The sequence below is a fragment of the Phocoena sinus genome, chromosome 19, assembly GCF_008692025.1.
Source record: "Phocoena sinus isolate mPhoSin1 chromosome 19, mPhoSin1.pri, whole genome shotgun sequence".
NCBI lineage: Eukaryota > Metazoa > Chordata > Mammalia > Artiodactyla > Phocoenidae > Phocoena > Phocoena sinus.
Genome location: NC_045781.1, coordinates 6531228 through 6555884, shown reverse-complemented (window position 1 = coordinate 6555884; position 24657 = coordinate 6531228). Strand labels below are relative to the sequence as shown.

Below are 24657 nucleotides of genomic sequence, written 5' to 3'. Positions count from 1 at the left end.
GCCCAGTGAGAATGATTTTGGACTCTGATGTCCGTAAACACAGAGAATAAATATGCATTGTTTTAAGCTGCTAATAAGTTTGTGATAATTTGTGCGAACAGCCATATAAGACACGAATACAGTTGGGGAGTAGAAAGTGTCTGACGGATATGAAGGGGGACCCCGTGACTCCCCAGGGCTCCCTGAGACTCAGCTCCCTCATCAGGGAAGTGGGAGTGGCCCCTACAACACTGAAGTATGGCCGAGTCGGGAGGGAGGTGGGTATGGTGTTAACGACCTCAGTCGCTGCACACAGGCACACACTGCACCGTCACTCTGGCGCGAGCCCCTGGAAGCTGGTGAGGAAGGGAGGGAGGCCGGGGGTGGGTGTGAATCCAGCTGTGAAGTGCTTAGGAAAAAGACCTGGAAGTTGTGGCTGACCTCAAGTTTAACACGAACTCACGGTTAGCTGCCACTCTTCAGCGGGCCTCAGGCTGCATGACCCATTCCAGCGTCAAAATGAGAGTGGTTCTGGGGCAGCCCCGACAGCACTGTGATACGTACCCCCTCCTCAGCCAACTTCACACCTGTCCTACGAGGTCCTCGGGATGATGGCCACAGCGCACAGATGGGGGAAGAGAGGCTCAGACGGAAGTAACCCACGGTGGGCCCTAGAGCCCCGCCCCTGCACTGAAAAGCCCTCTTCATCTCTACTTCATCAAATGGGCACCCCCCGCCATCCTGGTTACAGGGCAAGCAGCCCTGCTTTGGGGGCATGGCGGCTATTCTGCACCCCAGCTTCCACCCCACACCCTCATGTGCTTATTTTCCTTCCATTTAAAAGCAGCTGCAAGACAGCTCCCTGTTTCCAGACACGAAGTTGGTCTCCGAGCACGAAGAAAAGACCTGGGCTTGAACTCTGCTCCTGCCACTCACTAGCTGTGGGGCCTGGCGCAGGTGTCTCCTGAACCGCCCTGTGCCTCAGTTTTCCCACCTGTAGTGAGGATACTCCCCTCACACGTTGAAGAATAAACACGGTCATGACAGGGGCTGCATGCCTGGCCCAGAGAAGGCATCCGCCAGTCCTGTCTCCTCTTCCCTCTGCGTAGGTAGCTGCCCCTCCACCTTCCACCGCAGACCCCTGGTTTTGTTCGGTCTCCTCCACACAGCCATGTGCTTCTGGGGAGAGGGGCCCGGGGCCGCCCGCCCTCCCGGTGTGCCTGCCTGGTCTGAGCCAGCAGACCTCAACTGGCTGCCTCCGACCCACCACCTCCTGGGACATACACTCAAAATGTAAGCTGATCAGACCACCAACATCAGTCTCTCTCCAGGGGCGGGATCATGACCTTGGCCTTTTTACAAAGCTCTTCTGGGGGCTTCTGACAAAGGCCTCTCTTCACTCTCGCCACAGCAAGTGCCTTAGCCTCTGGGACCACCGGCACCCGGCCCTGCACCAGTTCCCTTCTTGCTCGAGAGACGCTCACACCCCCCGGCTCACTGCAGAGCCACCTCGAGCTGGGTCTGCTACCAGCAGCCAGAAGCATCTGAACTGTTACACCCACGTGTCTCAGTTCTCAAGAACTCACTCGAGAGAGCTTCTGCTATTTATAAGCTGCAGCTAAAGTTTTTCAGAAAAGCATTTATAGAAAGTTCTTTGCTTTTTATACCACAAGAAAAACAATCTCCCATGGGGCCTTGTCTGGTTTAACGGTTCTGTATTTATTAAACGCCTCATCTGTTTCCAACACCTTGGATGCCAGGGACCTACTAAGGAGTGGTGAACACGTCCTGATCCAGCCCACCCTGTGTGTTACGGCTCACTTATTCCTGAGAGCAGGTCCATCTGACGAACGAGGAGAGTGAGGCCCAGGGAGATGAGCTAAACCCTGAAGGCAGCCAGAGACGCGGCAAACGTCGGGTTTTCAGTACCAGGGCTGCAGGCAGGGGCAAGGCTGGGTCACAGGTAGTGGGAGCGGATGCCTGAGCTGAGCGTTGAAGGACGAGGGGTCAGCCCGGAGACAGGGAGGAGGGTCCGGGTGGAGGCAGAGAGAGGCTGACCAGCAGGTGTGGCTCTGGGGCCTGAGTACGCTGTCAGCATGGGCTGGAGGGATAACTTGCGCGGGGCAGGGCTGAACCCTGCACATTCCAAAGAAAGGACTGGCCCTTGCCCGGCTCTGGGGAGGGAACCTCCAAGCCCTTGGAGCATCCTGCCTGACAGAGTGTCTCTAAGGTGGGCCTTGGGCCACACGGCATCAGCTTGTCCTGTGAGGGGGCTAGAGACTGAATAACGAAGGTGACACGGTGCCTGCATGACTGTAGCTAAAACCAACCTGGACAGCAAGGCTTCCCTGGTGGGCAACGTCCCGTGTGTGCTCACACTGCTGCTGGAGGATTAAGCCCTGTCTGTGTGACTCCCCTGGGAGAAGACAACTGGAAGCTTCCACCTTCCTGGACTCTGCCCCGAATACCTTCTCCCCTTACTGATTTTACCCTGTTTTGGTTTTGCTGTAATAAACCATAACTATAACAGCTTTGCTGAGTTGTGATCTGTCCTTCCAGCAAATCACAGAAGCTGAGGGTGGTCTTGGGGACCTGTGACCACATTCATGTATGGTGCCATGTGATGTGATGGGAGAAGCTGGCAGAGCCACCGATGTCACGTGAATGGCCAGACCTTATCCTGAGGGAGCCACAGAGGGACTTTAAGGCAGGGGGAGGGGGGGACTAACATGGTGGGGGATGGATTGGAGCAGTAGAGGCTGGAGGTGGGGCAGCTGGGAGGAGGCTGGGGGACAGTCTAGGCCAAGAGCCCAAGGCCTGAGCCAGGACCCTGGGGATGGAGAAGAGAGAATCCCAGGTTGGGACATGTATACATCTGCACCAAAATGAAACAAAGTGATAGTTCTTGCAGGGTCTGTCCCGGTTAACAAAGCCACTGAAGACCAGAACTTTGGGTGTTTCTCATAAAACATGGCTGAACAAATACACACTACTGTGAGCTGTGAAAAAAAAAGGAAAAAAAGCCCTCTGCCCTCTGAGGGCTTTTCTACTTTTACCAAAGGGGTGAGCTTTCCCAACAGAGAAGCTGACGCTGCTTGGGGGCAAGCGGGGAGGCACAAAAACTGAAGTGGTGCCTCTCCCTGGGAAGAGGGGAGGGTGTGCCCGGGCCAGCTGCTCGGAACTGGGCAGCCGCGGCCGGGATAGTTGGTCCACGTAGGACCCAGGCCCCGAGTGAAAGGGGCTGCCTTGAGATCACTGAGGGTGTTACTGGCAGAGCCACCAGCCCCGCATTTGCCCTCATTTTCCAAACCACATCCGGCCACCTGCATGGCCCCGGGGCGCCTGGGATTCCCACCTACAGACACAACTCACCCCCAGCTTCAAGGACCAGGGTTCTCTGCCATCACCTCCACCTTCGCTCAGGTCTACCAACCTTTAGTTCTTCTGCCTCTCCAAACCCGAACTTCATCTACTTTATTCACTCTAGCATTTACTCAGCCCTACCCTGTGTACAGTGATGACAACACAGAGAGGAAAAATGGTCCGTCCCCCGAGGGGGGAGTCACAGAGAGCACACAAATTCTTTGCAGTACAACAGTCATTCATACAACAGGTTTGTTTTTTTTTTTTGCGGTATGCGGGCCTCTCACTGTTGTGGCCTCTCCTGTTGCGGAGCACAGGCTCCGGACGCGCAGGCTCAGCGGCCATGGCTCACGCGCCTAGCCGCTGCGCGGCATGTGGGATCATCCCGGACCGGGGCACGAACCTGCGTCCCCTGCATCGGCAGGCGGACTCTCAACCACCGCGCCACCAGGGAAGCCCCAACAGGTATTTTTGATCACCTGCTATGTACAGACGCTATTCAAGGCCCCGAAAATACGGCTGTAGGTGAGACAGAGGAGTCTCTGCTCTCGTGGAGCTACATTCCAGCGGGGGAGACAGACAGGAAAACAAGACACAACAGAGAAATTACATGGCATGTTAGAAGAGGCTCAGTGTCACGGAGAAAAGACCAAGTGGGGCAAGGAAAGGGGAAGAGGGGACGCTGCACAGGGGTGAGGGGATTAACAGAGGCGGCCAGAGGGAAGTGCATCTGAGACCAGAGGGAGGAGCCAGAACAAAGTCCTGGGGTGGGACCAGGACAGCAGGAGGCCGGTGTGGCTGGAGGGCAGGCAGGCGGCACTGTTACTGAGCCCTGGGCTCTCCTTTCCCTCCCTCCCTACCCCAGCCCCTTTTCTTAGATACCAGGAACAGGGGTGTTTGGGAATTAATATGGGGGGACCTCAGCCTTGGACCAAGAGGAAAAGAAAGATTAAGAAGGGTATGGGGGAGGGGTTGTGTGTGGTGGACAGAATAACAGCCCTAAGACATGTCCACACCGTAATCGCAGAACCTGTGAATACGTGACCTCACATGGCAAAAAGGGACTTCACAGATGTGATTAAGGATCCTGAGATGGGGAAATGATCCTGGATTATCTGCATGGGCTTTCAATGTAATCACGAGGGTTCTTATTGGAACAGGAGGCAGAAGAGGACAGCCAGAGGGACCGTGACCATGGAAGAACGTTCCGAGAGCTGCTACACTGCTGCTCTGAAGACAGAGGAAGGGGCGATGAGCCAAGGAAAGCAGGTGGCCTCTAGGAGCTGGAAAAGGAAAAACCCAGAGTCTCCCCCAGTGTCCAGAAGGAACACAGCCCTGTGCACCCATTTCAGACTTCTGACCTCCAGAACTGTAAGAGGAAATATTTGTGTTGTCTTAAACGGCTAAGTTCGTGGTGACCTGTTACAACAGCAATAGGAAACTAATACAGGGGTGGGGGACAAAGAAAGAACAGGACGGAACTCAATACAGAGAAATGGATGGGAAACACATCCTGGAGTTGGGGTTGAGAAAGGGGCAGGAGTGAGGGGCGACGGGGCCAGGGCAGGCCTGCCTCTGTGCGTCGGGGCGCGATCACGGGACCCTAGCAGCTGCGGAGCTACTGGGGAAAGAACAGCTGTGATCCTGAAAATCCAGACATCCCCGGCCACTGGGGTGACCTCATTGGGGTGTGGATGTGTGTGAAACCCAGCAACAACAGGCCGTGTATGACGGAGGGGAGGGACAGGGTGGCCTGGGAGCACCAAGGAGGGCTTGTGGTTGTGATGGTGTCAGCCCCACAGGGCAGGATTTCCCTGTTTTGTTAATGGCTGTACCCCCAGCACGCAAAGCAGTGCCTGGCATGCAGCAGGCGCCCAATAAATAACTGTGGCTGACCGATGGCCTGAGAACCGATACTAACTACATTTACTGAGTGCCACCTATGTAAGCGGTACCCGGCCAGGAGCACTAGGGAGCAAGCAGCACACTAAACTCTTCCTGGATGGGAAACAAGCTCAGAGAGTTAATGTGACTTCTTCAAGGTCACACAGCAGCGAACACTAGTCCCAAGAAAGGAATCGAGCTCCTTCTGGGGCAGCAGAGGGGGAGATGTCAGAATTAAGTCTTAATGGAGGAGTGGGGTGCTCTGGGCAGACATGTGGCTGAGCAGCCAAGGGAGTGACACACCTCCAGGGCAGCTTCTGCACAGCTACGGCTGAAGCAGCAGGCTGACGGGGAGTGGGGTCGAGGGCCGGGTCACAGAAGCAGACGACTGGCAGCCAGTCCACCCACCGGACATAAAGCCGGGACCCCGCTTCCCTCCCATCCCCACTACGGCCCTTCACCTTCTCACCTCAGAAGTGACTCTCCCACCATGAGGCTCATCCCCCGGGGCAGAGGCAGCTGCCCCACATCCACCCGCTTCCTTCATAACAGAAACTCTGTTTCATCTGGGGCAGCAACGAGTCCAGCCAAAGGACTCCATGTCCCACAGCTCCTTAATGGGGCCCAGGTCTGTCTAGTCCACTGATGGGCCGGGAGGAGGGCCGCAGGCCTGCAGCGGTCACGAGAAGTCCAGCCCATGCACTTCCGTGAGCTCTGCGGACAGAGGACTTTGCCCAACCTCTTCTGCCAGTCGCCCGGCAGGACACAGCCCAGCAACGAGAAGTGGGCGCTGCAGCCTGTCAGCCCGAGCGCCCACTCCTCCACTCCTAGCCCTGGGATCTTAGTTCTAAATTCATCCCCCGGGCCTCAGTTTCCTCATCTGAAAAAAGGGGATGACGGCTCCAGAATCATACGGTCTCTGTGAAGATAAAATGGTCTAATCCGTGTCAAGCACTTAGCACCATGTCTGGTGTATTCTCGGGACCCAGGAAATGTTAACTTATTAATGCGGTTCTGGGAAGTGACGGGAGCAACCGCTCCCAGCATTCTGCCCACAGCCACCTGGTGACTGCCAACAACGCTGAGCCCAGACAGTACCCAGGAAGGACAGGAACTGTCTGTACCAACTACGTTTTCCCTTTGGAATTAGCTATTTATTTAAGACTTGGAGGAAGTGTGGCCATGGGCTCAGAGAGACCAGAGGAGGGGAGAAGACATGGGAGAGACAAGGCAGGAAATCAGAGACTGAGGGAACCGCTGCCCCTGGTCGTCATCAGCCCAGCCCAGCGCTGCTGAACGCGGCCCTGCCTGGGGAAATGTGATGCCCGTTGAGGCTTAAAGGCCCGGCCCGGCCCAGCCGGTACCTTTGCTGTGTCAGTGCAGGAACTCCCTGTCCCCCACCATCATCTCCTCTAGGTTGTCTCACCAACATGTGAGACCCTGACTCTTGCTTCTTAAATCTGTCTTGAATCGGATCCCCTACTCTCCTTTGAGTCAAAGAAAACCCCTCTAAACCTCAGGGAACGGATAAGCCCAGAGAGCCTGCCCTTCAAGAATGGAAATCAGGGCTTCCCTGGTGGCGCAGTGGTTGAGAGTCCGCCTGCCGATGCAGGGGACACGGGTTCGTGCCCCGGTCCGGGAAGAGCCCACATGCCGCAGAGCGGCTGGGCCCGTGAGCCATGGCCGCTGAGCCTGCGTGTCCAGAGCCTGTGCACCTCAACGGGAGAGGCCACAAGAGTGAGAGGCCCGCGTACCGCAAAAAAAAAAAAAAAAAAAGAGTGGAAATCAACTGATCAGCGACGAGCAGCTTGCCAACCAGACCTTAGACAAGGCAGAGTCTCAGGCTCCAGAGCAGCGAGGAGGCCAGTGTGGCCAGACCAGTGTGCAGTGTGAAGCCACGATAGAGTTCTGAAGTTCCAGGATCTGATTTACGTTTTGAAAGACTCACCCAGGTTGCTGGGAGGTGGGGTAGGGCAAGACGCCAGCAGTCGCCTGGCGGGGGCTGGTGGTGACCTGGGCCAGTCTGTCTGGCTCTTACACAACTACCCTGCCTGGTGGGCCCGGCCAACCCCAGGTGCAGGAAACGGAGCCCCAGAGAGGGGCAGAGAGGCTTTTCTAAGCCCGTCTGCAGCAGGGAAACCTCAGTGCTCCCCTCCATGTAAAGGCCATCTCTCTTCCACAGCACAAGGCATCCCCAACTGGGAGGGTGGGACAGAGACCAGGTAGATGCAGTTTTCAACTGCCCTCTCACCTCCTTAAGCTGCCTGGGGTTCTGGTCCTAATTTCCTCGGGCCTGTTCCTCCCTGTGGACGGGCACACTGCAGGCTTCTCACCTTCCCAGGTATCAATATAACGAACCCATGTTAAGCATTAGAGACCTGTCTGGACAGACAAACAGGAGGTGTGTCTGTCTGTCTGCTGTGGGGAGGGAAAAGGATATGGAAAGCCTCACTGCCTGTCCTGGTCACATGAACTGATCCCTAAATGTCCCTGCATACTAACTGCCCAAGAGACAGTGTCACAAGTGTTCCATTTCCCAACCCACCCAATGACATACTGGTCATTTTTTAAAATGAAAATTAAATTCTTTTTGTGAAAAGATAGTTTGTTCACATGGTTCTATGTTCCAAAGGTACAAGAGGGAATTCCATGGTCTCTGTGATCCTCCCCTGCTCCGCACAGCTATCTTTCTTACCTGGAGACAAGCTTTTAAGTTTCTTGTGCCTCTTTCCAGAGATTTTCTTTTTTTCTTTATAAAATAAATAAATAAATAAATAAATTTATTTTTTGGCTGTGTTGGGTCTTCATTGCTGCGTGTGGGTTTTCTCTAGTTGCAGTGAGCTGGGACTACTCTCTGTTGCGGTGCGTGGGCTTCTCATTGCTGTGGCTTCTCTTGTTGCAGAGCAAGGGCTCTAGGTGAACAGGCTCAGTAGTTGTGGCTCGCAGGCTCTAGAGCGCAGGCTCAGTAGCTGTGGCACATGGGCTTAGTAGCTCCGCGGCCTGTGGGATCTTCCCAGACCAGGGCTTGAACCCGTGTCCCCTGCACTGGCAGGCGGATTCTTAACCACTGTGCCACCGGGGAAGTCCCTTTCCAGAGATCTTTTTCAATGCGTTTAAGTAAATGCAGTTTGCAATCTCCCCGTTGTACACAAAAGGCTGCATGTGCCAGGAGCACTATTCTGCACTCTTCTTTCTTCACTGACTATACTGTAGAAGTCATTTTAAGTACACTTATCGTCCTCATTGGATGGAGGAGGAAATGCTCTCACAGGGGAACTGCCTTGCACCCCTCAGCTGTTTGCTCCTCGGGGTTGCCTCCAGCTGGTACCTAAATATTTCTTGGACTCAGAGGTTCTCAGCCATCCCTCTTCTTCCTTCCTTCACTGGAAAATACTCTCTCTACCCCAAGAACTCACCTCACGGCTAACGAGCAATTACATTCTCCTTCTCACTCCTGAGGTCCAAACCTGCACCTGAAGGAGCTCAGGTGGTGGGACAAACAGCAAATTTCCCCACGGGGAAAACGAATCAGGTTAGACGTGTGTGGCAAAGTCAGGAAACAACCAGAGGAGTAGATTTTTAAGGAAGATTCTAGAACCACTCTTAATATAAAATAATAGGACTGGACGAGCTCTGAGGATTACTCAGGTACTGGATCCCTTACCTTTTTTGCCAAAAACTGTTTTGTTTCCTTCTCTTGTGCTGAAAGATATTTTCCCCCCCTCTACCTAACCGCATTTTGTGTGTGTGTGTGTGTGTGTGTGTTTATGGCCGTGCTGCATGTGGGATCTTAGTTCTCTGACCAGGGATGGAACCCGTGCCCCCTGCAGTGAAAGCCCAGCAGAGTCTTTTCCACTGGACCACCAAGGAAGTCCCCCTAACAGCATTTTTAACATTTAAATTTTAACTACACAATCAATACATCAGTCCTCTCTTTAAAATATTGTTTTGGCCACCACCAACAAAGCTAAGCATCCCCTGATCACTATCCTTGATCCTGGTCCCCACACCCATGAGGTAGCCCAGTTAAAAGTCGCTGTGTATCTGTTATCTACGTGCTTATGCGTACGTTCATAGCCAGAGGAAATGATTTTATACATATGTTTTCTCTACTACACAGGGGATCATACTGCATGTGTCACTCCACAATTTGTAGCGTTTTCAACAGGTTTTCCTCTCCTTCTAGCTGCTGTAAATCAGTCCGCAGTGTGACTAGACCACATTTAATTTATCCGTGCCTCTACTGATGGACATTTAGAATGCTCCTGATTTTTTCTTTATTATAAACAATACTGCAACAAGCATACTCACTCATGCTTTCTCGGGCACAGGCACAGACACTCTTCCAGGGCAGATCCCAGAAGAACTGCTGGCCACAGGTACTTGCATTCTGGTTTTGCTAGGGACAACCAAACTGCCCTCCAACTTGCCTGTATGTGCCTTTATTCTAACTGGCGGTGACTGAGGCAACCATTTCCCTACAACCTGCCAGCACCTGAAATTAGGAAAGTATTGCCAACCTGATATATGAACTGCATTAAAAAAAAATAATGATAAAAGCACCAACCATTCAGCACCACTGTATGCCAGCACGTGTTGGGTAATTCACAAACATACCTCATTCATTCAGTCAACAAACATCCACTAAGACTTAGGACAGGACAGGCCTTGGGCTGGGCAAACAAAGACAATATGGCATGGCCACCGTCCTCAAAAACCCAGTGTTATAAATGTGATGAAGAAAAAGCTACCAGAATTGAAAACAGGTAGTCAGACAAAAACTTGTGCACAAACATTCACAGCAGCATTATTCCCAACAGCCGAAAGATGCCCCCATCTCTAAGCAGCCTTTGCCTCCATCACTCCACTCCAGCCCTACAGGCCTTCCTGCTGTTCTGCACACACGCCTAAAGCGCTCCTGTCTCAGGGTCTTTGCACTTGCTGTTTTCTCTCTCTGGAACACTCTGATGGCCCCATAGCTCACTCCCTTACCTCCTTCAGGTCTTTGTTAAAATGTCACCTACTCAGTGAGGTCTTCCCCAGCTATCCTTAGGACCCAGCATCATCTGAAATACAATATATTCCATTTACAGACCTCGTTTGTTGTCTGTCTCTCCATTAGAACAACGGATCCATGAAGGGCAGGATTTTGGTCCATGATCTCCACTGCTGTACCCCAATATCTGTGACAGTTGCTGGTCACTGGGGGCACTCAGCAAATGCTTGTTAACCCAATAAACAGATCCAGGTTGCTTTGTGCCAGGTACTATTCTACGTGCTTTCCATGTACTAACTGGTTTAGTTCTCACTGCTTCTACCACAGGGTAGGTACCATTAGCATCTCCCTTTTAGAGTTAACTTGCTCAAGTCAACATAAATGTCAAAGTCAGGATATGACAAGGTTCCTGCCCTTAAATAATTCAGAGTTTACTGAGGGTAACAAAGAGATAAATTGTTGGACAACAGGTAGACACTGTGAAAAGAGCTTTGGTTAGAACCTACTGGAAGCCCAGGGGAGGGGCAAGGACACTGTCATAGAGAAGGAAGGGATGTTTAAGCCTGTTTTGAAGGATGTGGAGGAGTCAGTCAAGGTGGGAAGGGGTTAGAGCAATGGCTCATTCCAGGCAAAAGCTCAGATGGGCAAGGGCTGCCTTGAAGAACAGTGTTAAATGTGTGAAAGTGTGTGAAAACCACAAGATGCCAAAGAAGATACACAAATGGGTGATAAGCATGGGAAAAGCACTGTTAGCTGTCGGGAAATGCAAATCAAAACCACAATGAGATACCAGTTCACTGGTGCCACTAGGATTACAATAACAAAAAAGGTGGACAGTATCAAGCGCTGGTTGGGATGTGGAGAAACTCGAACCCTCATCGCTAGTGGGAACGTAAGATCGTGCAGCCACTGTGGAGAACAGTACGGCAGTTCCTCAAAAGGTTAAACACAGTTACCCAATGATCCAGCAATTCTACTCCTAGGTATCTCCCAAGAGAAATGAAAACATCTGTCCATACAAAACTAGTACACACATACTCCGTAACAGCCAAAAAGTAGAAACAACCCAAACGTCCATCAATTAATGAATGGATAAAATGAAATGTTATGCAGCTTTAAAAAGGAATAAAGGGCTTCCTTGGTGGCGCAGTGGTTGAGAGTCCGCCTGCCGATGCAGGGGACACAGGTTCGTGCCCCAGTCCGGGAAGATCCCACATGCCGCAGAGTGGCTGGGCCTGTGAGCCATGGCCGGAGCCTGTGCTCCACAACGGGAGAGGCCACAACAGTGAGAGGCCCGCGTACCGCAAAAAAAAAAAAAAAAAAAAAAAAAAAAGGAATAAAGTATTGACATATGCTACAAAACAGATGAACCTAGAAAACCAGACACAAAGGGCCACCTATTGTATGATTCCATTCATATGAAATGTCCAGAATAGGCAAATCTACAGAGAGAGAAAGCAGGTTAGTGGTTGCCGAGGGATGGGAGCATGGAGAATGACCACTAAGAGGTATGGGGTTTCTCTCTGGAGTGATAAATATGTTCTAAAATTAGACTGTGGTAATGAGTACACAACTCTGAATGTATAAAAAACACTGAATTGTACACTTGAATAAATGGATGTGAATCATGCTTTTTTTTTTTTTTTTTTGCAGTATTTCAATAAAGCCATTAAACAAACCAACCAAGCATGGGATGCCAGGGAGGGGCTGAGAAGGCAGGGGCTGGGCAGAGCTATTTCTAAAGATAGGCTCACACTTTCTTGTGGGGATGAGTACAGCTGATTGAGAATGGGCTGGGGAGGAGACTGTAGTTGAAATGCTCCAGTCAGCTGAGGCCAACAAGGGGCTCCAGTGGAAACGCAGCTTGGCACAGATACACCACAGATACAAGACTCAGTGAGGGGCTAAAGCACCAGGGCCAAGGGACTTTAAGAGCACCACAGGTGGACACGTGTGAGTGTGTGTGTGTGTGTGTGTGTGTGTGTGTGTGTGTGTGTGTAGACAGAACCACACACACCTGTGCTCCCTCCCCAGCCTCTCTTGCAATCAACACCAGTGTCCCAGTGGAGAGGCAGTGATGTCAGTGGGGGAGGGAGGCAAAGGTCCAGGTTGTGGCAGAGGCAGTTGCCATGGAGATGGTTTCTCTGGGAACCAGGTGAAAACCACCAGAGGTGGGGGGCAGGGTGGCTTTGATTCTGAGATTAGAACCAATCACAGCCCCTACCTATCCCTGGGTATCAACCACCGCACTAACACTTCTGGACATTTATTATGTGCTGTGCCCTGTTTGTAGTGCTTTACCTGTACTGACTACAACCCAAAGAGGCAGGAACTACCAGCGTTCCCATTTTACAGATGAGCAAACTGAAGCCAAGAGAACTTCAGTAACTTGCCCAAAGTCACCCAGGTGGTTAGGACTGACCGAGGCTGTCTGGCCCCAGAGCTAAGCTGGGGCATCAGGAGCCTCTCCAGCGTGACCCTTTTCACCACGACGCCCCCCCATTGCGTGCCATGTCCAGCACCCCCTTCCTGTTCCCTAATGACATCCCAGGTCACCTCTGTCACCTTCCAGACTAGTTTAGTGGTTCAGGTTTCACTCTCAAATCCAACTCGGTGCCGTCTGCTTTCCCTCACTGCAGGCTGAACTCCTGACGGCTTGGAGTGAAGCGGGGGCCTCAGATGCCCTTTCCTGCCCTGCGTCCCCCCGGCCCCCGCCGGAATCTGTTCCTGCTCTGGGTGGGGGCGGGCAGGAGAAGAAGGGCAAAGGGCTACTGAACAAACCTAACAGCTCTGAGGTCTGGGGCCCTGCTGGCTGCTGGCCCTCAAAGCCCCCCCTGGGGAAGTCCTGGGGGACCTCTCAGGCCTGTGAGGTGTTCCTGTTATGGTCCCCTGCCTCTGCCTCAAACCCCCTCTCTCTTGCTCCCTTGGCTCCCCCTATGACTGGCCATCCCAGTGGATGCCAACTGCGTTCATTCAGGCCTTGCTACTTTCCTTTGTGCCCAAGCAAACCTGGGGGTATGGTGCATCCAAGGCCCACCTCAAGGCAGGGGTGCAGGCTGCGCTGCAGCTGCCCTCCACCTGCCATCCCCCATTGGGCACGAGGAGCAGGTTTGCTGTGAGAAAGGGAAGAGTGGCCCTGTACTCTCCTGCTGGGCATAAACAACTGAACAGAACACATCAGGCAAGGCCACCCTGATTGTGATGGATCTTGACACGTCTCAACACAGACAGAAACACACTGTCCGAAGCACAAAAATGACCAAACATCACTCTCCTGGCTCAGAGCTGACGGCTGCTTCTTAACTAAGCACAGCGTCAGCTCCACTGACAAAGGACGCTGGTCACAGCCTTGCCCCTGCTCCCTGCCGGCCTCCAATCCAGAGCAAAACCCCTCTTCCCTGAACCCTCCCCAGTCACCTAACCCAGCCCAGCCCCTAAAAGTCCCCTCTGACACCCCCTTCCTGAGATGCCCCATGGGCCCCCAAGGTGGGTGGCCCCACAGCTGCGACAAGCAAGAAACCCAAATGGTTTGACTACATGTACTGGTGGTCCTGGGGGCATGGATGGCTGATGAAGGACACCAGCCCCCCTTCAGCAGGAACCCAACCTTCCCGGATGATTCCCTAGATACCCCCTTCCCTGCTCCCCACAAACAATGCCCTCCCCAACCGCGCATAGGCTGGGCAGAGTCTAAGTGAGACCGGCACCCTTTCAAGCTGGGTCAGTCCGGCGGGGGGTGGGGGGAACAGCTCAGGGGTATGTGTGGCCCTGCACTGAGAAGTCCTCAGTTCCTTTAGTTCTCTGCTCTGGGCAGAGGATGACAGATGTGGGGTTGGGAGCAGGGGGGTAGGAATCACCGCACACAAAGGTCAGGGAGGGCCCTCGGCCCCAGCCTATCCACACTCGAGGTTTGCTGAGGTTTCTCTGAGTGACTCACCAACCTTTTAAAACTTGGATCTCATGGAAAAGTCTGGATTTCTCACTTCTATGAAACCCGAAGCTCTGCGCTGCCAGGCCGGCACTGTTGCAGGGCACATGGGCCGGCCCTGAGCAGCACCGTGCCTGCAGGGACAGCTCGCTGGCAGAGCCAGGCATCGTTCTAGGCCTTTTCACACGTTATCTCTGGTCCTCACCACTGCCCTCTGCTATTGTCCCTGCTCTTCTGATGTAGCACGTGCGGGCACAGCACCTTGCTGAAGCCCACACGGTGATAAGTGATGTGTCCTGAGCTCCAGGACACCATGCTGTCAATTACCTTCAGTTTACCCTGTCCACTCCCTGTGGGCACATGAGGGAGGGGTATGCCAGGGCTGGCGCTAGCCTTTAGCTCCCAGATGAGGAAACAGAGGTCCCGAGAGGGAAGGCGTGGCAGGATGGATGACGCTCCCAAACACGTCCACATCTTAGTGCTCAGAATCTGTGAACGCTACCCTATAGGCAAAAGGGACTTTACAGATGTCGTTAAATTACGGATCTTGAGATGGAGACGCTATACTGGATTTTTGGGGTGTGCCTTACCGTAATCACAAGGGTCTTTATAAGAGGGAGGGCAAGAGTATCAAAGGAGGAGATAGGGGACATGATAATGGAAGCAGAGGTAGAAGTGATTCAAGGAAGGGGCCACGAGCCAAGGAATGCAGGCAGCCTCTCGAAGCTGGAAAAGGCCAGGGAATGGATTCTCCCCTAGAGCCTCGAGAAGGACCCCTTTTAGACTTCTCGTCTCCAGAACTGAAAGGGAATAAGTGCATGTTGTTTTAAGCCACTAAGTCTGCGGCAATTTGTTACAGTGGCCAGAGGAAATGAAAACAGAAGATGACCATCGAGCGTGCTGGAGCTGGTGCAGCAGTATGGGGCCTCGCCAGGCTCTGAGAGCTGTGGTTGCCTCTGCTGAGGAAGATGTAGCGGGAGCAAGGGGAGGGAAGGGACTCTGGAGGACTCTGAGCCACTGGGCCACGTGGCAGACCTGTGTTCTGTGTGCCTGGCCCCTGCACTGCCCTTTCCCCAGCTGAACTGGCCTTGGCCTTCCTGCCCTTGTTTGCCAAGACGCCCACCCCCAACCTCTGCCCTCCTGGCCTGCATGACGCAGACACCTGCCCTAGTGCCCCTTCAGAGGCCACAGGACTGAATTCCCCAGTCTCTGTGCCTGAGCAACTCATTTAAAAATAAACTGATGCGGGACTTCCCCGGTGGCCCAGCAGTTGGGACTCCGTGCTTCCACTCCACGGGTTTGATCCCTGGTTGGGGAATTGAGATCCCCGCATGCCCCACAGCACAGCCAAAAAAAAAGAACTGATGCCTAGTGAGGCTACAGCACAGGGCTGGGGGCTGTGAGGAATGATTCTTGGGAATGACGAGGGTCCTGACTTACCCTCTAAGTGCTCAGGGAAACAGTCACATACACAGACATCTGCCTTCGAGGCGGCTCTGAAAGCAGAACAAAGTGGAGTACGAATACGAAGAGAAACAAACATGGGTTGACCTTGAGTTCCTAGTAAGTGCTGGGCTTTACCTACATCATTTCATATAATCCCCTCAGCACCTAAGCCTTAAAGAGAAATAATTAATGCTCATAATTAGGCAGGCTCTGTTCTAGGAATTTTACATACATTTACCTATTTAATCCTCACAATAATCCTAGGAAGTGGGTCATCTTATCCCCATTTTATGGATGAGGAAACTGAATCACAGAGAGAAGATGTCACTTGCCGAGGGTCAAATAAGTGGTGTTGGGATATGAACCTAGCAGGCTGGCTCCAGAGTCAAGGCTCTGAGCCACTTTTCATTTGATTTTAGCCAAAAGGTTGAGAAACTATCTGGGCCACTTTTCAGAAGGCAGCTGAGGCCAAGGCAGAGTAAGGGCCTCGTGTGCACCCTTGGCCAGGACTAGGTGGTATGGGCTTGGGATTGAAACCTGGGTCCATCTGATGGAAAACTCGGTGCCTCTTCCATCACTGCAGGCCCGTCACTTTGACTGGGAGACCAGTTCGGGGTTCTGCGATAGGACAGGTGAGGAGGGCCTCCTCTGGGACAGGGGATGGGGAGGGGCAGGTCACAATCAATAGAATTTGGCAATTGTGAGTAGCAGCAGACCCGAGGTGAAGGTCCAGGTTTGGTGGCCTCCCAGCAGGCTACATCCTGAGCTGGGGGTCAGGGACCCCACACATCTGAGAGAGGACAGGCTCTCCCTGGGACCAGCAGGGCCTTGGAAGCTATATGGCGGAGGCCCGGGCTCTAACCAGCAGTGTGACTGTACACGACACCTTGCCCCCTGCAAGCTGAGCGGGTCAGCCTCTGTGATCTGAGTCTGTTCTTGGTAGTTCTTGGCATCGAGCCTGATTCTCAGGGTTCTGCACAGGTTGCTCTCCCTCCCCCTCCCCAAACCCCTCCCTTGCTGTGCTGGAGCCTCTCTGCAATCCAGGGCTTCACTAACCAGGAACGGTTGCCGGGTGCGCAGGGGGGCCCCCAGAGAATCCCCCCACTCCCCCTCCCTGTCAAACAGCCAGGGTGATGCAACCTGCCTGCAATTTTGCCACCTCACTCCCCAAGCCTGGCTCCTCCGCACTGAAAAAGAGTCCCCAGCAGCCCCACCCATGCTCCCAGCCCCAGATCAGGAGTTGAAGGGCCTGGGGCAGCTGGACCCCAGAGGACTTTGTGAAGTTGGGGGAGACCCAGGCATCTGAGTCCTGGATGGGCAACAGGTCCAGAGGTGGGTGTGGGGAGAAGGCTCAGGGTGCCAAGACCTGGGCTAACAGGCACCACTGATGGCCCACCGCCCATAAATTCGAATATGCCCTGAAGGGCTAGGGAGCTCAGTGTGCAAGCTGGCACCAGTTCTGCAGGACTGAGTCAGGCCGCGTGGGTGGGGTAACTGGCACCAGAACTCAACTCTATGGGACCCATCAGATGGAGAGAGAAAAAGGCACAAGGGGCTGGGACAGGGGGATCAGGGTCTTCTCAGTCAGCAAACGCCGCAATCTACAAGCAGCAAGATTCCCACACTAAGTTCATTTCCAGGTATTAAAAAATATCCTACCTGGTCATCCTCTCAAAACCCCACAATCCCTGTCTGAGACAAAACCAAATGGAGGGACATTCCATAGAATACCCAACTTGCACTCTTCAAAACTGTCAGCGTCATGAGAGATAAGGAAAGTCTAAAAAGCCTTTGCAGAGCAGAGGTGGCTCAAGAGACGGACGACTAAAGTGTAAGACGGCATCCTGGAGGGGATCCTGGAACAATGGAAGGGCGTTAATGAACAACTGGTGAAATCAGAAGACAAGGTGGAGTCTAGGTAATAGAAACGTACTGATGTTGGCTCCTGAGTTGTGACAAATGTACGAGCATAATGCAAGATGTCCAGTGACAGAGACTGGATGAGGGGTATAAGGGGACTCTCTGCACTGTCTTTGCAGTACATCTACAATTATTCCAAAATAAAAAGTTTATTTAAAGAAAAATACCTAGTCCACCGGTTATAATCTAGAAGGTCTTTTCGAAGAAGACTGGGGAGTGATTGTGCCCCCTCACTGCCAGCGGCCTGTCCAACAGACTCCCCTAATCCCACCTGCTATCGCTCAAATATCCATACTGAGGAGTGGAAGTCAGTCCTTCTTACTTAGAAGAACTTTAAAAGCACTACTGCTTAGCAATGGAGATAAAACATATCCAACTCAATAAGAGTAATAATAAAACCCCCTTATGTAGCACCTACTGTGTGCCAGGCACTAGTCTAAGCGCACTTGACCTGGATTAACTCATTTAATCCTCAAAACAGTACTAAGAAGCAGGTACTATTAACGGCCACGTACCTCAGTACGTTTCTGTTAACTCAACTCCATGCTTTATTCTGGCACTGTTAATGGTAACCGAGGCACAGGGAAGGGAAATTGCCAGTAAGCTAGTAAGTGGGGTGTACTCAGCGTTTGAACCCAACAACTTGGCTCCAGAGACTGTGCTCTTAACCACTACTCTATGCTGCCTTGGTAATAACACAGCCCCTATAGGGCAAGAGCTGGCAGAGTGGACAGTTAAGTATCATAAGGGAACATGGTCAGATCCCAGGAAAGACTTCCTGTATGCAACAGCAGCCTGTACGAGGGATAAAATGTACAATACGATAAATATAATTAACTCTGCTATATGTTGTATATGAAAGTTGGTAAGAGTATAAATCCTGAAGTTCTCATCACAAGGAAAAACGTATGCATTTCCTCTATTTCTTTTTTGTTGTTGTTGTTGGGGGTAGGAGTTTATTAATTAATTCATTTATTCTTGCTGTATTGGGTCTTCGTTTCTGTGCAAGGGCTTTCTCTAGTTACGGCAAGCGGGCACCCACTCTTCATCGTGGTGTGCGGGCCTCTCACTGTCGCGGCCTCTCCTGTTGCGGAGCACAGGCTCTACACGCGCAGGCTCAGTAGTCGTGGCTCACGGGCCTCGTTGCTCCGCGGCATGTGGGATCCTCCCAGACCAGGGCTCGAACCCGTGTCCCCTGCATTAGCAGGCAGGTTCTCAACCACTGCGCCACCAGGGAAGCCCTCCTCTATTTCTTTAGTGTTGCAATTGCAGGAAGTGACGGATGTTCACTAAACTTATTGTGGTAATCCATTCACGAGGTATGTAAGTCAAATCATTATGTCGTACACCTTAAACTTATACAGTGCTACACGTCAATTATATCTCAATAAAACCGGGAGAAAAAAAGAGCACGTGCATTTGGAAGGAAAAAAAAAAAGCCTGTGTGTATTCACTCCCAGCTAACTCTCAAGATCAGGGTCTCCCACCTTCTCTGGATCTTGATTCAGTCTCATAAGCACCACAAAAGTGATGAAAAGCTGAACTCCAGGTGTAATGTCCTGATGTGGATGAATGCAGGATGGGAAAAGGAGGGAAGACCCACATCCACTTGGGGCTGGTGGAGGGTCCAGTGCAGGGGGAGGGGATGGCTAGGAAGCCCGATCTCTTTTAGCGATGCAAGTACAGATCTCCCTCTTTCTGGCAGAGTGTGAAGACTGATCTAGTGGCGGGGGTGGGGGCGCAGCCGAGGTAGAGGATCCTTCGAAAGGAAGTCTAGGGGAGGGGCAGGGACATAAGAATGAACCAACGGGCCTGAAAGGAGTGCTAAGGATATGGGCTGAGGAGAGGTGGGCAGGGGATGGAGAAAAGATAAGACTGAGGGCGATGACCGACTCCCTGCATCAAGATGGGGCTGAGCGTCCATCATTTGAATGGGAGCGGTCAGGGATGGCTGGAAATCACCTTGGAGGAGTGAAGGAAACACAAGAACGACCTATTAGCAAATGTTGCATGGTTAAGTGTCTGGGGCTCCGGCCACGGGGGTCGGAAGGGTTGACGCGGGGCTCAGAGTTCCCTCCTACTGATCATAAAAGACGCTGAGCGAGCATGTAGGAGGTGGGATCTGGGTTTCACAGGAATGGACTTATTTCTCACAAACGACCCCACCAGGTACACTTGATTATTCTCCTTACTTTACAAATAATCCCCTATCTGAGAGGCTAGAGAATTTATTTGTCCAAGGCCACCCTCGCCGGTCTCTGATTTGAACGGAGCGTGCTCTGTGACTCACGCCAGACTCTAAGCCACAAAAAGTGTTCTCAGAGTGGGACGGCGATTAAGGATAAAGAGCTCAACATGTGGCTGACCGGAAATTCACGAAGCAGGGGAAAAGAAAGGCGAAACGAACTAGTGCGGGTCTCAGGGAAGAGGAAGGGCCGAGTCACCAAATCAGAGGGAGCAGAGAGCCGGACCGCGGACCCCAGAGTCAGAGGGAAAGAAGGGTCGGCACCCCCGAGGCTGGGAGGAAAGCGGAGCTAGATCTACAGGTCAGAGAAAGGAGAGGCCTGAATTCCCGGGGTGGGAAGGATGAGAGGGCCGGATCCCGGGATCCCCGAGGGCGGGCGGTGAGGCCCGCCTCACGGTTGAGGCCGCGCGGGGCGGGGCGCGGAAGGATCCGGGCAGGCCGTGCTGCGCCACCTCCGGTATATCTGTCCCCAGTCCACGGGGTCACCTCATTCCCCACCCTCAGATCATGATTTCTCCTCACACTACCGCGACGCCACCTCAGCCCGCGTAGCCCCGGCCATGGCTCTGTAGCCGCGACCCCTCTGTGCCCCCGGCCAGTCTCCGCGCTCACCACGCCTGCGCCCTCCGCTCCTACCTTCTTTCTTCAGCCGAGGCCGCCGCCGCCTCTCCTTTGCGCAGCCATGGAGTGAGTAACTGCTCGCCTCTCCCTCTCCAACGGCCTTTCCCGCCCTTTCGAAGCTCGCGGCCCTCACGACCGAGTCTGGGGCGTAGGGAGACGAGACTGAGGAATCACGGTCGCGCAGGCGCAGAAGAGGGAAGACGGGTCGTTCGCGCGCGCTGTGGAGCATGCGCACTCGGCCCGATAGGGGGGAGGGTGCGTTCTTCCAGACAACGTTGGTGTTTAAAGACAGCACATGTGCGTTTGCGCCTGCGCACTAGTTCCCAGAGAGGGTGGTGGTTCGCCCCCGCCCTGAATGAGTCTGCGAGCGATTGCTCATGCGCATCTGTCCACCAGCGGTAGTATTTCTATGCAAAGGGCGGGCAGTAAGCAGCCGCACATGCGCACTGACCCCCAGGAGGGCGGAGGCCTGAGGGAGCAATGGGGCCGCTACGGCGGTGGAGCATGCGCTTTAGCCCTCGGCGAGAGGGCCGCGTGTGGATGGCGGAGAGTGAGGAGCTGTTCTCCGCCTGCAGCCTCCACCCGCCCGCCTCCACTTTGCTCAGGCGCAAAGCACATCTTCCCTCCGTTTCATTCAGGCACCTCCGGGGGGCGGGGGGGGGGGGGGCTGGTTTAGATTGACAGGGGAGAAGGCGGGACTTAGAAACGACCCGTTTAAGGGGATGGAGCTAGGATAAGAGGCGTCGCGGGGGGTGGGGCTTGGGGGGGTAACCCACGGTGAGAAGGGGCGGGACTAAGAAAACCGTTAGCTGAGGGGATGGTGTTTCTATCTGAGAAAGAGGCAAGGCCTCTGGGGAATCGTCGGGGAGGGGTGGAGCTAAAATAAACCGTGGGGGCGGGATTTGGAGGGACCGTGGCAATCACCGCAAAATTCAAAGGGAAGGGTGGGATTCGAACGGATGACATTGATGAAGGGGCGGGACAGGGGGAGTTCCCCTGGGAAGAGATTTGAGATGGACTCTAGGGAGGAGGTGGGGCCTAAAGGATGTATTTTAGAGGAAGAGGTGTGGCTGCAAGAAAATTCCCCTGGGATTGAGTGTTTTTTTTTTTAAATGAAACGGAATATTATGCGGTAGGTGGGAGGGACTTAAGGAAATTCCCCTGGGAGACCATAGGTTTCTGTACTGGAAGGATTGGGTCTGGGGAATTCTGAAGAAAAGTAAATCGGGCGTAAAGAGAATTCCCTTGGGAATGGGTGGGGCTCAGATTTGGGGAAAGAAAGGGCAGATTTAGAATTCTGAAAGGGCAAGGAATCCCGGGGCCCTGGGGGTATGGCTTGGTTTCCCCGTGGCTTTGGCAGTAGGTGAGGCTGGCCCCTGACCCACTCACTTTTGTGTCACACTCGTAGGTACTCCGCTTTTGCCTTGGTGCCTGTCTTCGTCCAGCTGAGTAACCGCCAGAGCCTCCTGCCACTTGTTGGTGCAGCCTTCTCCATTGCCATCCGTGCCCAACGCCCGTGCTGCAGCCATGTCACTCCTGGCGACCCTGGGGCTGGAGCTGGACAGGACCCTGCTCCCAGCTAGCGGGCTGGGCTGGCTCGTAGACTATGGGAAACTCCCCCTGGCCCCTGCCCCCCTGGGCCCCTATGAGGTCCTTGGGGGAGCCCTAGAGGGCGGGCTTCCAGCGGGGGGAGAGCCCCTGGCAGGTAAGGGCAGGCAAAGAATGGAGGTGGGGTGAGCTGGGCTGTGGGGGGCAGGGGAGAAGAATTCATTCATTCACTTTTCATTCATTCAATAAGTATTTATTGAGCATGTATAATATGTCAGGCACTGTCTTAGGTGCTGGGGATACAGCTGGAAACAAGACTGACATGATCCCTGCCCTCTTGGAGCTCACACTTTACTGGGGAGACAGACAAGAGACATATTAAACCATGATGCATGGGGATAAGTGGGAAACACTTAGTAGCTGAGCTTAAAACTGACAAGGGGGATTTTCCTGGTGGCGCAGTGGTTAAGACTCCCAATGCAGGGGGCCCGGGTTCGATCCCTGGTCAGGGAACTAGATCCCACACGCATGCCGCAACTAAGAGTCCGCATGCTGCAACTAAGGAGCCTGCCTGCCTCAACTAAGACCCGGCGCAACTAAATAAATAAAAATAAATAAATATATAAATAAATATATTTTTTAAAAATGACAACAAGGACACGTTTAGAGCGGGGAGCCAGGAAACCCTCTCCAAGTCAGTAACATTTTGGCTGAGACCTAAAGAATGGTAAGGAATGAGCCATGAAAAGGGAAGAACTGGGCTTCCCTGGTGGTGCAGTGGTTGAGAGTCCGCCTGCCGATGCAGGGGACACAGGTTCGTGCCCCGGTCCGGGAAGATCTCACATGCCGTGGAGCGGCTGGGCCCATGTACTGCAAAAAAAAAAAAAAAGGGAAGAGCTTTTCAGGTGGAGGAAACAACATAGGCAGAGCTCTTGAGGCAGGAAGTGTTTTATTCATTAGTGTATCCCAAATGCTTGGTACATAGTGGGTTTTCGATAATTAATTAAAGATGAAACAGGGTGTGTTTATGTGTGATTTAGTTTGCCGTTTACGAGTAAACTAGAGGGTAAATCAAGAAACCACAGATGTAGGCTAATCGGTAAAGAGGATGTTAGAATGGTTGAAGAAATGGCTGGTTGACTGTTGTTGTTTGGGTCATTGGTTGGTTGACTGGTTCATTGACTGTTTGGCTAATTGGTCGGTCAGTTGGCTGGTCTGTTGGTCTGTTGACTGGTTTGATGATTCCTTGATTGGTTGATTGACTGATTGGCTGGTTGGTGGTTTTACTCAACGAATGGGACGAATGAAGTAGTCGTGAGTGGGACCTGGTTGGGTGGAGGCTTAGGAACTCAAGGAGCTTTCTGTCCCTCTCCAATCCTCCAGGCGACAGCTTCTCTGACTGGATGACCGAGAGGGTGGACTTTACAGCCCTCCTCCCTCTGGAGCCCCCCTTGCCCTCAGGTGCCCTCCCCCCACCTTCCCCACCCCCACCTGACCTGGAAGTTATGGCCTCCCTCCTCAAGAAGGAGCTGGAGCAGATGGAAGACTTCCTTGATGCCCCACTTCTCCCACCATCCTCCCCACCTCCGACACAGCCAGCACCGGCACCCGCCCTCTCCCTTCCCCTCCCCCTGCCCACCTTTGACCTCCCCCCGACCCCGGCCCCGGACACCCTCGACTTGCTGGCCATCTACTGCCGCAGTGAGGCCGAGCAGGGGGACTCGGGGTTGGCGCCCCTGTGCCCCCCACAGCAACCCCCTTCTCCTCCCCCTCAACCCTCCCGCCCCACCCCCTACCCCAATCCTGCCGCCACCCGAGGGGACCGCAAGCAAAAGAAGAGAGACCAGAACAAGTCAGCAGCTCTGAGGTACCGCCAGAGGAAGCGTGCAGAGGGCGAGGCCCTGGAGGGCGAGTGCCAGGGGCTGGAGGCCCGGAACCGGGAGCTGAGGGAGAGGGCTGAGTCGGTGGAGCGGGAGATCCAGTACGTCAAGGATCTGCTTATCGAAGTGTACAAGGCTCGAAGCCAGAGGACCCGGCCCAGCTAGCTGGGCCGGGTCTTCAGGCCATAGCGGGCATGCTGCTCTTCGGCTGTGGCTCACTTCTGTTTCTGGGGCTGAGCTGGGAGGTCCCCCATCATCCCCCTGCCTCTAGCTGCCGTCCAAACTTCCCCTCCCCCTCCCCCTCCCCTTTTATCCTTGCCTCCTTTCCTGTCCATTCTGAATTTGCTCCCCTCCTCCCTCCCCAGAATCATGGAATGTTTGGCCTTAGTCAACATCTATACCCTTCAACTAACAGCTGAGGAACAGAGGTCCATGGGAAATTGGGGGGGCAGGGGAGAGCTTGGAAACCTGGTCTCTCAAGCAGGGAAGTGAGGCCAGGAATCTCTGCAGAACGTCTATGCAGAGGAGGACAGGGAAGCCATCTGGAGACTAAGTCAGGGAGGGCTTTAAGAAAGCTGCCCGTAGAATACAAGCAAAATAAGCCAAGTGACCTTGGGGAACTACATTTGGGGGTGGAACCAAAAGGTGGCCGAGTTCACAGAGCAGGTGGGTAAGTGGGCAGCTGGGGAGGTGGGCGGGTGGGGGGGAATGGCTGGGTGTTCATTTTAGCTCTGGGAGGAAATCAGTGTTTTGTGAAGGTGTTGGGGGAGGGGCTGCCTCTAGGTGAGGGAGGGCGGAGACTGATCCTTTCTGGGGGTTGTGAGTGGAAATAAAATGAAGAATTTCC

General features: G+C 53.4%; 3 protein-coding genes across 6 annotated transcripts in view; 1 reads left to right on the top strand and 2 right to left on the bottom strand.

Annotated features, from left to right (window-relative positions):
* The window catches only part of IL4I1 (interleukin 4 induced 1), a 39719-nt gene extending 19075 nt beyond the window's left edge, over positions 1-20644 (bottom strand). Inside the window, exon 1 of the mRNA XM_032613882.1 lies at positions 20398-20644. Coding sequence (XP_032469773.1) covers positions 20398-20611 — 214 coding nt within the window. The 5' untranslated portion in view covers positions 20612-20644. The remainder of the gene's footprint in view (positions 1-20397) is intronic.
* The window catches only part of NUP62 (nucleoporin 62), a 27444-nt gene extending 6622 nt beyond the window's left edge, over positions 1-20822 (bottom strand). Inside the window, exons 1-2 of one of the 3 annotated variants that reach the window (XM_032613888.1) lie at positions 20398-20568; positions 15591-15646 (exon numbers count right to left, since the gene is read on the bottom strand). The gene's annotated coding sequence lies outside the window, so the exon portion shown is untranslated. Of the gene's footprint in view, positions 1-15590; positions 15647-20373 lie in introns of all 3 variants that reach the window. The other 2 variants (XM_032613886.1, XM_032613887.1) reach the window with 2 other exon arrangements.
* ATF5 (activating transcription factor 5) lies at positions 14378-24657 on the top strand. Of its 2 annotated transcripts, none has more exons than XM_032613893.1 (4): positions 14378-14389; positions 20266-20448; positions 21791-22087; positions 23314-24657. In XM_032613893.1, the coding sequence occupies exons 3-4, from the start codon at positions 21910-21912 to the stop codon at positions 23973-23975; spliced, it is 840 nt and encodes a 279-aa protein (XP_032469784.1). In that variant the 5' UTR covers positions 14378-14389; positions 20266-20448; positions 21791-21909; the 3' UTR covers positions 23976-24657. The 2 variants fall into 2 exon arrangements, with proteins under 2 accessions (XP_032469784.1, XP_032469785.1); XM_032613894.1 differs by lacking the exon at positions 14378-14389 and adding an exon at positions 18762-20062.